Source organism: Plutella xylostella, chromosome 16 (assembly GCF_932276165.1).
Source record: "Plutella xylostella chromosome 16, ilPluXylo3.1, whole genome shotgun sequence".
In the NCBI taxonomy this organism is placed as follows: Eukaryota; Metazoa; Arthropoda; class Insecta; order Lepidoptera; family Plutellidae; genus Plutella; species Plutella xylostella.
This window is the reverse complement of record NC_063996.1, coordinates 3,398,400-3,414,340: the sequence shown is the minus strand read 5'-3', so window position 1 is coordinate 3,414,340 and position 15,941 is coordinate 3,398,400. Positions and strand designations below refer to the sequence as shown.

Sequence of the window (15,941 nt, the reverse complement as noted above, 5' to 3'; positions counted from 1 at the left end):
TATCGATCGTGTGTGCCCCACACAGTGCGCCAACTCAAACACAAAAACAACTTAATGGCCATAGACAGAACTCGCAATGGCATTTGACATCTGCACTTTATTTCGTTGGAGTCGCTAAGTGCTCCAACTAACATGCTCCATAAATTAACCCGTGTTCAATGAAGGAATTACCATTGAATGAAACTGTTTTTCTAGCTGGGGTACTCGGATCAATTTGTCTAGTGCAGCTATTAGAGCATTATACAGTTGGATAAACAATAATATCTTATAATATGAGTGTAAGTTGTGATATTATATTTTTCCATTGCTGCTAATTATGTGATATACCCACTTGACATTTTTTTTAGAGGGTGTGTGTTTGCGACTACTTGCCACTTGCAAGTTGCCACTAGATATTTGTACACAAAGGAATATAAAAACAACTTAATTAGGGTGCAAAAGGTGATATTATCGCTTATAGCGATCTCCTCCAGACAACCTTTGCATGGATGAACTGAAAGACTCAATTCAGTTTGAAGAGACATATACATACTCATTTAAGCAGGCATATAAATATCCAACCCATTGTGCTAGTCACTCCTAAACTTTAACGCGTCCGTCGATACTGTAAAAGTGGAGTCCTCCATTATGTTTGCCACAATATCCTTTATTTGGATGGCATTGCGTAAACTTACAATGGGTCTGGCCATAAAACCAAATGAGTTTGAACAATTTAATAATTGTATCGAATCTAAACGGTGTCAAACAAAGCGGCTAGCCAACGCCCCCGTAGCGAGTTATAGCGCGATCGGTGCCCGAATAAAGATACCGATTTTATCTGTTACTGATAGAGTGTAGGCGGACCATCGTTTTGGGATATTCACGTAGCTTTAAATGTCATAAAACTTCCACTATCCGTTATTAAAAAACTAAAGTGTAACGCTAGTGTTTGGCACTGTCACACTCACAACAACCATAACAACGAGAATCAACGAGAATTTTAGCCCACGGCGGCGGGGTGCTGGGCATAAGAATCGCTCTCAGAAGATCATTTAATTAATTTCTTTAAGCAAGAAGGCTGCCTTATGTACTATTTTATTCAAATATGTTGTTCTTTTGTAAAAATATACTACTTATCATGGTTCAAAATAAAGATTATTCTATTCTTAAATAGTATAGAATAAACAGCTTTGGTCACCCTCAAGCGTTTCACACAATGGTTCAGTGTCAGTGTACAATCGGAAACGCATTAATTTGACGATCGCCCCTCGCCACGTACCTATCGAGAATGGCGTCTCGTGACGTGGGATGTTAAAGGCCTACCTATGGCCATCAAACATGGAAGGTTTGGCCCACTGTGTGGTTAATGACGATAGGTTATAGAAAAAATATTGAAGGTGTCCTCATAAGAGCTAATCCAAATTGCATTGTATCTATCTATCTATCATGGCGAGCTGATTTTCCGCATTTAGCCTCCAAGGTGGGCCATTATGCGTGAAATACCTATGGGGTGACTAGCTATTAAGCCACCCAAGCTCACGCCAGAAAGCCAGTAGACGACCTAGGTTGCTCATGGCTTCCCGGAGGGACCCCGGAGATCCGAGGATTTTTGATCGTAGTGTCTCCACGCCTTTGCAATGTAACAAGACATGGGAAGCTGTTTCATCTTCCTCCATGCAACTTCTGCAAAGAGGAGTGGTGGAGATTTTCATGCGATATAGGTGTTTATTTAACCGGCAGTGGCCTGTTATGGTACTTATCACGACACGTAAGTTTGCTCTGTCCAAGCATAATAATTTGCGTGTTAGTTTAGTATTAATTAGTGGTACAAAAGCTTTTGTTTGTTTGCACTCGGCACTGTTACTCCAGAGATTGGTGTGGCATTCTGTCGTTCGGGAACGTAACCAAGAGCGAATTTGGTTGAAAGGGATCGGTACTATCGGCTCTGGGCCTATTGGTGCAGTGTCAGATCCCTTTCGTGCAAGTTCATCAGCAGCGTCGTTCCCCAGCGACCCGCTGTGCCCTTTTATCCACTGGAGGGTTATGTTATCGATTGCATTGTATATTTATAGAACTATTTTTATTACCTGCTCTTATTACCCCCCCCCCCTATAAATTGCTCCTAAGGTAAGGTAATTTAGACAGCGCCTACATGACATACTATATTTATTATTAATTAAAACTAGGACATCTAAATTATAACCACATGCTTCTCATAATAAATTCAAACAAGCAACCGCTGTACGTATGTATGTAATTACATTACCTGGAAGCTTCAAGTCGTCTATTAATCGTTGTTACATTTTTATTCAATACTACCTTGAATGTTTACGACAGCCGACTGGTGTAGTGGTTAGTGGCCATGACTGCTATGCTGAAGCTCCCGGGTTCGATTCCCGACCGGGACAGATATTTGTTTATTGGTAAGTACACGAGAACATCGATAGGTACATAGAATATTCTAACATTAATTAACTATGATATATTATACGAACGTTAACACTGACTGGGCTACAATCACCAGGGGCGTTCGCTAATGTCTATAACTCAGGATTTATCCTATTTTAGGCGCTAGCACTTCACTTGTACACTTTGATTAGCCAATCTATTGTAATTCAACATTTCTTAATTTTATAAGTTTAGTTTTTTTTTTTTTTTTTTTTTTTAAATAAATGATTATCACTCCACAGACTTTATGTCCGTGCCTTTTGAAGAGTGGTAATTTTTATGAGATAGTTTTTAATTCTTTTATCTACTTTCTACTCGGTAAGGAAGTTTAGTTTATATATATTATCTTTTATATATATTTATTTTGTCTTTAGTTTATATATTCTTTCTTTTATATATATATTGTTCTTTTTCTCTTTTTTTTTCACTGCTGGGGGAAAATCCACATGGACACCTGGGAAGAGGACCCAGGTAGTGTCGGGCGTTAACCGACTAAAACCCCCCAGCCGTGTATCTCATTATACAAGAAATGTCTTTTTTTTTTTTTCTTTTTTTTTTCCTTTTTTTTTTATTAATGGTTTTCAGAGTCACACTTACATTAGTAATGGCAACAAACTTAAGAAGGACAGGGCCAATGCCAGCTTTCTTCGGAGAACTTAGTAGACACCTGGCAATGGCTCGGCCCCTCAGTCGTTATAGGTCATGTTTTGCCTGATGTTAGTGTGTGACTCTGTTCTTAAAGATAACTTATTTTAATTGTTAGTTTTTATAATAATTATATAATAATCAATTTGGACTATATTTTGAGCTCTTAACCAAAATTATATTTTATGTTTTATTCCGCCCCGTTATGCCTTCTTAACATTTCCCCAGAAAGTGCAATGACCTCTTCGTCTCGATTCTTAACTGCCATTTTTAGATTGTACTCGAGGATGCGTTTCTTTGGCGCTGTTATTGCCGTTTTAGCGAGGTTGCCGATAGCGTCCTCGGTGTCATCCGCATAGTAGGTGCAGGTGGTGGTGTGCCTCGACAGCGCCACTACTGCGTGAGGTACGCTATCATGCAGCTTTATTTTATCTTTTGTTCTAATGATAATAACGGATTCGTACGTCAATCCCTGTGCTTCGTGTATGGTTAGGACGCGTGAGCCCATTCCTTCACCATACCCTTGGCTGGTCAAGGTCTCTTTTTCTTCCTGTGTATGCACCAGGAACAGAGTGTTGGTTTGGGATTTGGGAATTACTGCGTCTGTTAACCTTTTCAGCTGCAGGGATTGGATGCGCGCTGTGGCTGCGTATATGCCTGAGTATACTTCCTTTAGGGCGTATGCAACATCCATGGGGTTTCTGTATGAGCACAACAGCTCCTGGGTGATGTTTGCTACCAGTGTTGGGCGATGGTACCTAAGCTCGAATAGGTTCTCTCTGTCGATATATGGTAGCTGATTGATGTCTCCGATCAGAGCAATATCACAGGCACGAGACAGGTGGGCGGCCATTACGATTGCCCCGAAATGGTTCATCAGGGCTTCGTCAATTATCAGGCGTTGGCATCTGACATGTTCTCTAAAGCCGTTTACCAGGACTGATGCCATCGTACGCACCCTAGTTCTGACCATGTCACCAATACGATGCGCTAGCCTGTTTCTTATGTCGATGGCCGCCTCAGTTGTTGTTGTGATAATGGTGTCTTTGCTCACATCGAAGTTATTTATCACCCAGGTTGTCTTCCCACATCCAGGTACCCCGTTCACCCAAGTGATAGTGGGCATCGTCCAGTGATTCCAGTTGGCGTTGATGGTTTCCACTTTTGCTAGGATTTTATCCTCTAGCATAATCCTGGTGCACTGGGCGACGACCACTATTTGGTTGTTGTGTGGGACAGTAAATTTTGAGGAGTTGCATTCCCAGGGTACAAATCCGCTTTCCTCGCTGTAAGCCGCCATATACGCTCCAGTCATTTTGCCTCTGAGGACTTGGCAACTACTGTTATCGTATATGCAGGCTTCGGCCTCCTCGAGTAGAATTTTTAGCCGGCCTTCGTTTTCTTGCCTGTAGGTCTGCATGATGGTTTTGCACGACAAGAGGTTTACCTGCTTTGTGGCGGTTGTTATTGCCACAAATTCTATGACGGCATTCTCCAAATGCTCTTTAGGGGAGGTTGCTGTTTTTAGCTTCGGTGGGACCACCTGACCCATGTCGGCTCTTGTTATGGTTCTTTGGGCCGTTCTTTTTCGGATGGGGCCTTTGGGGATTTGGCGCCACTCAGGTGTCCTCTGTGGTTTCCCCATAAGGCTTTGGGCAGCTGATTTGAATGCCTGAAGGAACCCTTGTGCGCGCCCCTGCGAGATTCTGCTCTGCATCCTCATATTTATTTCCTGCTGTTCAGCAGCAGCGACGGACTCGGAAGCCATCCTCTCCTGTAGGCGTTCTGATCCGGTGACCGCTTCAGTTTGTTGGTGGTTGTTGTTCCTCACGGGTATGTGTCCACTGAGAAAGCTTAGGTCTTCACCTCTGTCCTCATACACAACTATTTCGTGTTGTTTTGAGGCTTTTAGGCAGCCCAGCTGGTCAACAATTTCACCTTTCTTATGCTCGATCACCATTGCGTCTACGCTTATTATCTTGGGGACGTTACTATCTTGTGCTCTCTCTCCAAGCATAGTGAGCCATGAGCATGCCTGGACAAACGGGGTGTCATCGGCCCATTCCAATAGTGCGATGGTCTTGTTACGGCATCGTACTAGTCTGCAGGACTGATCTCCCACTAGTGTTACCGGCAGTGCGTCATAGGCTTTACGTTTCATATATATAAGTTTAGTTTATATTCAGCTCTGCATGTTAGTTATAAGTTATTTTTAAGTTGTGTGAAACTATATATATCCTTGTAATATGGCTATTGAAAAAACAATAAATAAACGTTAAACGTGTAATTTTCACAAACTTGTATAGTATTTAAACAGGACTAACAAACCGACTTACAGTAAGCTAGCAATATCTATAGATACTTCCCTTATTTTTTTATCGTTCACAGGACATTAAGGAGCATCAGGTGTAAATTGAAATGTTCCGTAGAACGATTATAGTGTAATCGCTAGCTGAAAGGTTAGTGTTTGCATAAGGGCGGGGCTACATGTAGACGGCTGGAAAAGCGCGTCACAACGCAACGGTGTGCAAAGGCAGTGGCGCTAAATAATCTAAATATTACTGAAATTTAATTTTAAAACTTTTTTATAAAATGATTCAACACAACAGTCTCACTGCATCACATGGTATCTAAATAAAGATCGTAGTCTCCTTAAAAATATGCCCAATGATAAAATATGTTATATAACTTCGTGGTAGTCTGAATCCGAATCATAATGTATGTAATGTTTTATATCTGCAGTGTGATGCAATTTATTAACGGTAGTGTAGGCTGTGACTAGTTGTTCTATTGTAATGGCGCGTAAATGGCGTTTATTAAATAATACCCAAGTAGTGGCTACTCATGATGGTAATTTTAATTTTATGGATATTATATAAACATCTATGGTCATGGTTCAAATGTTAAACCTTTCAATAACCATAAGAAAAAAAAAGTACTTAAACATTTTTTTGTTCAGTCGTTATAATTTATTACTTTTCTGAATACCGTGTTATTTTTAGAGTACCTATGTGATTGTATATCATGATATATGCATACTTACCTGTGTTAAACTACATCTTAGTTAAAACCTACATAACATAATTTAACTGTTAAAATTACTTATAACATTGAAACTTGATATGAGCGTTTGCCCACATAAGCTACATTCTAGCTTGGGGCTCATAAGCATGTACCTTAGTCGTAAGCTTCACATGAATAAAATATTTTTGAATTGAAATTGAATTGGTTAAGACTAATGTTCAGTGAGTGCGGATGGCAATGCCTAACCATCTAGATTTTCCTCTAAAACCGATTGTCGACGTGCGTATAAAAAAAGCATCCGCATGTAAGCCGCCCGCACCCCAACACCAGTAGCCAGGTGCCCGGCCGCCATTAATATCAATTGAACTGTCTGTTCTGGGCGACTCTTTAACACTGGAACATGTTTTAGGAAACTACCTAATATATTTTAACGCGGCGACAAATTAATCAATATACGGTATTAAAAACAGGTTGGCAGATGCAATTATATTAGGGTATGTATCTTTTAGATAGATGTAGAATAGAAAGTAGGCTCGTTTTGCGTGTTTATCCTAGAATTCCCACAAGAAACCCCGTTGGACCCCACAAGAACGGCGTTGCGAAGCTCGCGACAAAAGCTAGAGATAATAATTTGTCTGGTTAATCACTGATCAATGATCAGATATATTGGTTCTACAATATCTCATCTCGCTGGTTACCCGTAGCTCGGGGGTCACTCTCTACGTCTCTTCTCTCATGCAATCGGCACAAGATAGAGTCGTGGTTAGCTCTGCAGTTTTGCTTTTCCTAGAGCGCTGCGCTAACCACGACTGTATATCTCGTTGTATTAGCGTACCGATTGCGAGACAATTCTCGTTCTTTCCTTCCTAATTTACAGAGTGACCCCCTGTAACTGGAAGCAAGCGGCTGGGGCCCCTATTCTCTGATCTAGGAGCGAATCCTGTGGGGATCTCGCACGGACGCGCAGTCTGAATGCGGCAGATTGTCGCGGCCAGACGCCGGCGACGCGGCGCGACGCGATGTGACAAATAAAGATGTCCGGCCTAATCAACTGGAGATGCAGGGGATTGTGCGCCTGCCAGAGTCGACCGAGTCGCGACCTTACCTATACACTGGTTATTATTCTGTGCCTATACTTATAACATCTATAGTTTTTCATAGCTTTGGTACTTTATTCAAAAAATTACCTTCCAGTACGGCGTTCCCTTAAAAGTGTTACGTGGGAATATCAGACGAAAAGGTAGACTAAATACTTATATACATAGGATTATACATATAGAAACGCTCTCTTTCAGAAATAAGTTTCAGAATCCATAATGGTTCCGCTTTTTTACTATTTGGTTACGGAACCCAAAAAGAAATCGTACATACGTACATATCAAGCTATCAACTTTAATAACCACAACACACAGATTTTATCTACATCATAGATGTGTTGTCTCAATGTCTCTAACAACTGAAAGTGGTCGGATAAAAATCTCTCAGTAATTCCTAATTCCAAATCAACTCTCTATTTAATGTTTTAGGACCTTATTAATGGGAGCGATACAGAAAGTTTTGCCATCAAATTAAGTAGAAAAGCAACTTAGATCACTGCACGTCTGTAGCCCTCGGAAAACTTTTATCACACCATATTAAAGACTACTTTTGAACAGCATCTGTTCCCTTGCTGGGCTTCAGATTGTCTGAGTACAATGTGGTCCTTATTTCGCTAAGATAAGGTTATAATTCATTTGTTAGAGTGGTGGCATTGTTTATAGGGTGCTATCTGGAAGGAATAGCTGATAAAAGTGTGCGACAGATAGTGGAAGCGCAATAAACTATGTCAATAATTGGTGGGGACGCACTCTGTAGCGCCAGCAGTGAATGTTGGTGGCCGAAGTAGGGTGGTTCACTCACTACAGAAACTATAGCACATTAGTTCACATTACTGGTGTAGGAGAAACATACTTCCAGAAGAAGATTTGTATGTTGACGTAGGTAAGAACCTTTTAAACAGATTTGAGCAGAATCCCAACTCATAATAGGTATAGCTACCGCTACTACCAACAGCTCTCGACAACTCTATCAATAAGGTTCTTATTATTTTATTTTAAAGTAAATTAACCAAATTATGCAAAGTCCTCAATCTGTTAAGCAAACTGAAGAAAGGATTAATGTTAATGCCTAAAAACATTATAGATAGTAAATAGGTACCTACAATAAAATTTCAAGGAATTAACCGAATTAACTCATCCTCATAACACGCTAAACGAAAATAAAATGTCTGTTTTTGTAGTTAACCCCATAATGCAGCTAGATCATACCATAAACGCGCATAGGAAGGGGAGCTGGCGCGTCTTCCTAGTAATTTACGAGGGATACCAATTTGTTGGATTCGTATTAAAAGGCAGACGTAAACTGTTGAATGGCCCGAAAAATGGGGTGCCATCCTTGAATAAATAAGATGCACACTTTGGTCTCTGCTCAGTGTTTTGCTTGTTGTACTAGACACTCTACACAATCATGTAAATACTCTAAATACAAATAAAATAGTTTCCAATACTTAGTACAGTTCCCCAAAATTGATAATGCAGTAATGCACATAGAAATCTTCGTCATTGTTCGGCAACGGTCGTATTCCCGAGCGTTAGAAAACTATTATGTATTTAGAGTGGTTAAGTGCATTTTCTTCATGAAATTTTAGTAGAATTATGTAATTGGTGCTAAAAGAGATAATTGATTTATCAGTAACGAAATTTGATTCGAAAATGTTACAGTAGGTACTTTTCAAGTGTCTTACTGAAGTTGATGTAAAGATGGATGAAAGAAGGTTTGAATAACACAAGGTTTATATTATAAGGAGAAATGGATTTCAAACACAAGTTTATATAAAAAAAATGAAATCTCAGTTCAAAAGTATTTACAGCACTGATTATTTCACATTAATAAAAATGTTTACATTAAAATCTCAGTTCAAAAGTATTAACAGCGCTGATCATTCACAATAATATTACAATTACAAACTTGGTCTTTTGGGTGTGGCTTTATTGGCAAAGTGAAGTCTATCAATGTGACGCATATTTTATTCTTAAATGTGCCTCATAATATCGCATCGTCAAAAATAATTAAAGTTGAAATTAAATTCACATTTGAAAAAAATAACAAGAACGATGTGTAATTGCAGCTCTTTATAATTCCACAAAAGTAATATTGATCTTGACCTTGAGACCCTTGACTGATCGGTGACAGCCACCGACCGCCCAAATTGTTTTCGATTATGTGTCACATGATATTGACTACTATTTCTTTCGAACAAGGATCAAAATGCAAGTGCTTTGTTTAAGGCACTGATTCGGGTGTTTCCGGGAATACGACAGTTTGCGAAGATTTGCATGCGCATTATTAATATGGGAGAACTGTACTTACCTACCAATCCATTGGAAATATGAAAAAGTTATAGCTGATATCTAATGGGTATCTTCAATCATGTCTAATCTCGTAATTTCCACGGCTTTGGCTGAAAATTTATCTTAAAATATCTAGGTTACATGTAAGTAACTATAATAAAGTTAAGTAATAAGTACCTACCTCCCCACATATGAATATTCATATTAGTACACCATACTTAGTAACTACTTACTAGGTACTTACCTACCTACATAGTTGGTAGTTTGTACCCCGTGTCTGTGTCCACCTCAACTAGGTATACTACTTGTACTTTTTAAAGTTTTTAATTATTTTTAATTTTTAACTATTTTTCTGCAGCAGAAAGAAAACCCGCAGAGTGGTAGCGATAAACCAAATTATAACGCGCCATAACATCCTGTTGACAACTCATTCGTGTAATGAAACGGCGTCGTTTTTGGCGGGAGTTCGCGTTGAAGCAAAGGCGACACATTGAACAGACTGGCGCTTTCTGAAAGTTAATGGATAGTGAACAGTATAAATTTAATATGAAATATACCTACATGAAAAAAAAATATGAAAAAATGTTTATTTAACCAAAAAATTTACACAGGTTATCTTAATAAATATTATGAATATAAAACAGTTATAAATTATTTGGACCAGATTAAAAAACTATGGTAGCTGGGGTTCTCACACTAGGCTAAGCCTGTGCCGTGAGTGAGTAACCAGTAGGCAGACAGTAACATTTGAGAACAGGTGGCTTGTTGTCAACATTTTGAGTAAAATTAGGGTGAAAGTAGTATATTTGGTTAGCATTTAAGATACAAATCATACGGTAGAAAATGAATAGTAAGTAAAAACCAAACTAAAATAACTTAAATAACTAAGTAAAATAAAATTTAACAACATTTTTGGTAAGATCTGAAAATCAAAAATCAGTCAGTAATTCAGCATTGTTTTTATTCTCATAAATATTCTTGATGAGATTTGATAAACTTCATTCCACTCTTATTCATACAAAATCAATTAGTTAATAGGCTATAATCAGCGCCAAAAAATCGGTCCATTTGCACTTTTTTTCACGAAATTTGGAAAAACGAAACGCAACAGAACGTTTTTTATCGTTGACAGTAGCTGTCAGCTGTCACTGTCACTGTCAGTCATGTCAGTGTCAGTTGTTATCACACCGAAATATAGGTTAGAAAGCTGTAAACATTCTAATTTAGACCAAAATAAATGTTGTTTTACCACTTTTCTGTGTTATAGAACGTTGTATAGTTTTGTGCAGTGCCCAATCTGACAATTAAAAGTGTAACGCCGACTCCAAATCATGTCACATTTAGTTGAAAACAAATAAATAAAGATAGTCTGATCAAAACAACAGCGGCTTTTATGTTTATCAATAGATAGTAGTGATTGTAACCGGCATAACTATGTCGTCTCCGGCTATATCTGATGATGATAATAGTTTCGAGCAGCCGCGACGCTCGACTAGTCTTCAGGGCAGTAAGAAACCCGAATCTATCAACATTAGCAGTGATGAAGATAGTGACAAAACAATTGAATATGATGGAGTCGTCATTTCATCTGATGAAGACGAAGACCTTCCAAATGTGCAGTTACCTTCAAAGATCGATGAACAGAAAGACAAAATTATTAAGAATTTATTTCCTGCCAGCGGCAAAGCAGCAAAGTCAAAAAATGGTGCAAAATTTACGTCAAATGGTTCTAATGTACCGCCTAGTGGCTCAGCAAGTGTTAGCTATGATCCTCCCAAGCCGCAGCCGCTACCAGGGCACCTGAAAATGATTGGAGGTGTCCCGGTCCACTTCCCTGTACCTCCTTACGGAGCCCAAATTGCTTTGATGTCCAAGGTACCAACTATGACTTAGTTTTTTTGATTCCATTTATAACAATTTACTACCATAAATTAGGATAGTTGCAAGGTCTATCTGCTTAGCAATATCATACTTGCTATTTGTACCAAACATACAAACTTTTATCATTGGTAAACTGGTTTCAGAACAATAATATTAATTTCTTTCTAGCAGCTGCTTAGTTTTGTGAAAGTTTTTCATATATTTGTAACCAGAATGGATTGTTCCAGGTGATAGAAGGCATCAACAAGGGCGTGAACTGCTTGCTGGAGAGCCCGACGGGGTCTGGCAAGACGCTGGCGCTGCTGTGCGGGGCCCTCGCCTGGCAGCAGCATGAGAAGAGTGAGTACTTCATTTATATCTATGGTTAATATTTAATTCACTTACGGATTCAGAACATAAAATCTGATAAAGACATAATGTTGATGGCAGATAAAAAAGTGGAAATAACAAGAAATAAATACTGTACAGGTCAAACAAAATAAAACCGTTAAAAAAAAAACTTCATGGTGATAAAGAACTTCTAGGATTTGTCACCAATACAATAAATGGAGCATACTATGTACATAATTGTTTTTGTATGTATTCCACTCGAAAATTGAGCTACAGTTTTTAACACTTATAACTATACTATCATCATAATTACTCCTGGATTCCTAATCAGGGACATAAGGCTCGAAGTGTAGATCCACTCTGACCGGTCCTGTGCCACACCTTCGACTTTGTGCCAGGTCATACCTATAACTATGCTCATAACTATACTATAACAGACATTATTAATGCTTATCTTGTGCTGCATTTGTCAATTCTTAATAGAAATAATTTATTATTTATCTAATCTAGCTGCGTTATATTTATTCCCACTTACTGTCTATACCTAATCATTTTTGAGTATGTTTTATGATAAGTAGTAGAAATTACCTATACCTACTACTCATGTTGGAAGAATTATTAGTATACCTAATGTGCAGTTAAAAAAAGTACTAAATAAAGTTATTATAGGTACAAAAGTTATTACATTAGGACTTATTCTGAATGCTTGTCAAGTTTAATGATAAGTTATCCTCTATCGGCGTTTAATATCACTTTAGCCATTCTCCGGATTTTAATATGCATCCCGTTGCGTTGCAAACATTGTCATTGTCAGTGCCACCAACTTTTGAATTAGTGAATCCGCATTTGATGCTCACATTTCATACACGATCAGGGAGGGTCACTCTCTTAATCCACGAACAAAAAGACAAAAACTTTTACTGATAGATAGAGCTGTGGTTCGTTGTAATATACGTGCCATTTGCACGACAGCTCTCGTTTTTCGTCACTATAGAGTAACCCTGCTGACACCACAACTAGTGTTTGTCTCCGTCACGCTAAGAACTAAGAAGAAGAAGTATCAGTGAACGGCACGACACGATGACGTATAAATCACATGCTCGCGCGACAGTCGGTAGGCTGTAGTGCACTTCGATGCGACTGTTGCGATAAATTGGGACCCTCACCCTAAATGAAGAAGGAAGTAAGGTGACAACGATAGCCTGTAGTGGTAGGCCTATTAGAGGCTTTGGGAGTTGAGATGTACTATGAAAGTTTATCTTTTCATAAATAGGCATCTGGGTACTTGCATAAACACCAAACCGTGAGTAGACCGTGGTACCTACATATTAATAATTTTAAGGAAGAAGGATAAAACAAAATCGGTTTTGTAAATTATGGATAAAAAATGTAATGATGACCTAAAATTGTATTTAAAACGAAATTATTATGATCTTTAAATAATTTTCACGTACATTCATGTGCAATCGTTCAAAATCGAATGTTAAATAGAGTTTTACACCAAAACTTGCGCATTCTGAAACGCAAACCTGCCTACCGGCAAGCTACGCCGGCTCCTCACGAACCGCCAAACTTTGTAACTCGATAAATTACGTCACACAAAGAATTGGAAAATTCGGATAAAGTTTTCGAATTTCGAAAGTTAAAACGTGGCCGTATTGTGTCGCTATTGGGTCGGTATTGCAACATCGAAGCCACTCGACTTGTTTGAACAAGGACCCGCGGTTCGGCAACTTTTAGCGAGCTTCGACTACGTATTTCCGAATTGTTTCTATAAATTTTGCATTCCACTTTTTGGAATTTATAATATCTTGCTGAATATGATGGATAAAACTACATTTAGTAACATTTTGAAACATACCAAAACCGAAAATAGATATTTTACTATTTCAGATACGCGATAGGCATGTGGATACTGAATAATTCAAATAGTACTTCCCTAAATAACAGCACAGTTATTTAGTCGAGCACAAAAGTGCAAAAAGCTGTATGCTGAACTAATTCAGCTATTTGCATAACCGCTCCCATAAAGCTAGGACACACATCGCGACGACGGCCGTTCAAAACCGCATTTAGCCGACTAATTATTTCGCACCAGCCGAATTAGCACATTCCCTTGTCTTACACGAAGATGGTATTCATAAATTGAGTCCATTAATTGTTTTGTACAACTCCGCAGAACGCATCCCGCATTCCGTTCCGATACTTCAATGAGGCTTTGTGTGTAATTTGTTAAGGCAATAAAATTACCACGCATTGTGTGTGTGCATGCATATGCATGTTAGGGAGAGAGTTTTTTCCGCTATAAAAGTCGTTTAAAGTTGTCAGCGTAACCGACTCTGACGTGGTTCTTGAGAGCTGGAGGGATGATGGATGAAGGATTGTCTGCTAATGAGACCACGACGCCTGACTGGTTGCTTAGCCAGTGCCACCCCGGCGACCACCGACAAATTAGCAATCATCAATCCGCAGCATTTCTTATATCTATCATACATCTGACAGATCCAGATAGGTATGTTATAAACCTACCTACAATACTATACACTTTATTTGAATATAATTAATAGTAAAAACTGAAATAATATAATGTACCTAAGTATAAAGGGCGGTTTTATCGCTAAAAGCGATCTCTTCCAGACAACCAGTAATTTGGTGATGAACGAAGAAAGCATACGGCATACTATAAAAGCAAAAGCGTAATGCAAACCCTGGCACAGTCGTGTGATAGGCATTAAAATCTTGTCATTTTAGCACAGACAAAGACACGATTCGTAAATAAATTACCTACAACCAAAAGAAAGCTGTCAAGTTGTCTAGCACCAATTAAAGTTCGGGGTGACTTTTTAAAAGTTCTCCCAAACTTTCGGTGAGAAAAGCTCACCGCTCAGCACGTGGTTGTGGCAGCTGACTGGTGACAGGTCTGGATCTCCGGCATTTTTCGTCACGAAAAATTCGTGCCCAATTTACCAAACGTCACAAAATTTTGAAGACTCTATCGCGAAATACGAAGAATAAGCCGTAGACGTGAAAGGGTGGCTGACATAAAAACTGCTATGGTTTAACTTTAACCCTGATTGTTTTAGTTTTCGTTTCTGTTTTTGTTATCGGTTTAACGTCTATCTTTGGTCGTGCACTGTCAGCTGCAATTGTTTCGTATTTTTCAGACAGGTTTATTCAACATAGCTAAAAATTTAGATTAAATTATTACTATTGTGTGATATTTCCGTAGAACCATAATCCTCTAATGACTGATAAGATAATTTCCAATATTGAATATGTTTGCTTCACCCAATCCTTGGAACAAACCCCTCCTGTTCTCCTAATTCTTGCAGGCATCAATCTTGCGGCTGCGGCGCCTAGATCCCGATACGACGTGTCTCCGCCCCTAGACAAGACATGTCTTTGAATTTCTACTCCCTCGCTTTTTTATCACGTTCTGAGTCTGGATAAGGAGGCTTGGCCGTCTGCTTTTGTTTTTAGATTCTAATTTGCCAGAATTTATTAGAGGTTCAGCTAAAAAGATTCAAGAGTTAGATGTTACTGCAACGGAAATCTCAGACTGAAAATTAATAATTTTCAAATTAAATTTTTATGTAGTGGTTAGACTAACCTGCATTGAAAGATAACTAAGTACTTAATTAAGTAATAATCTTACTTTAACTCAAGTATAAGTTGTCTAGCTAAAGACGACCGAATGGCGTAGTGGTTAGTGACCCTGACTACTGAGCCGAAGGTCCCGGGTTCGATTCCCGGCTGGGGCATATATTTGTTTAAACACAGATATTTGTTCTCGGGTCTTGGATGTGCCCGTAAAATGGCAATAGGCCCGCCCCCTATTACATTGAGACTAACAGAACACTCTGGCGAAAAGTGGGTGCAGCAATGCACCTTTGCCTACCCCGCAAGGGAGTACATTAGTACAAGGCGTGAGTGTGAGTGTGTGTGGTTAGTGGCTACCTGTAGGATAAAATACAATGACATGCAGACACTGTCAAAAATAATAATAACACAGCATGTATTTTATCTGTCAGGTAGCCACTAACCAGACATTGAGAAACAGGGCCTAAATATTCTATATTTTCCGTTGTTGCGCGAGGTCCAATGCCCTCCTCCGCTCGGTATTGGCCCTGTTTTTTCGTCGCCCGCAGTTTTTCGCTCGGCGGCCGACAACCCTTTGCCAAATTGAATTAGTCGTTTGTGACGCTTCGATTTGTACGACGTTTGCACTCTGTTCTGTTGCTGTCA

General features: G+C 39.0%; 1 protein-coding gene across 3 annotated transcripts in view; it reads left to right on the top strand.

Moving 5' to 3' along the window:
• Positions 1-10,803: 10,803 nt before the first annotated feature.
• Positions 10,804-15,941, top strand: part of LOC119693872 (Fanconi anemia group J protein homolog) — a 63,013-nt gene continuing 57,875 nt past the window's right edge. For 2 of the 3 annotated variants that reach the window (XM_048626612.1, XM_048626610.1), the window contains exons 1-2: positions 10,804-11,360; positions 11,594-11,705. In XM_048626612.1, coding sequence (XP_048482569.1) covers positions 10,920-11,360; positions 11,594-11,705 — 553 coding nt within the window. In that variant the 5' untranslated portion in view covers positions 10,804-10,919. The remainder of the gene's footprint in view (positions 11,361-11,593; positions 11,706-15,941) is intronic. The other variant, XM_048626611.1, reaches the window with a different exon arrangement.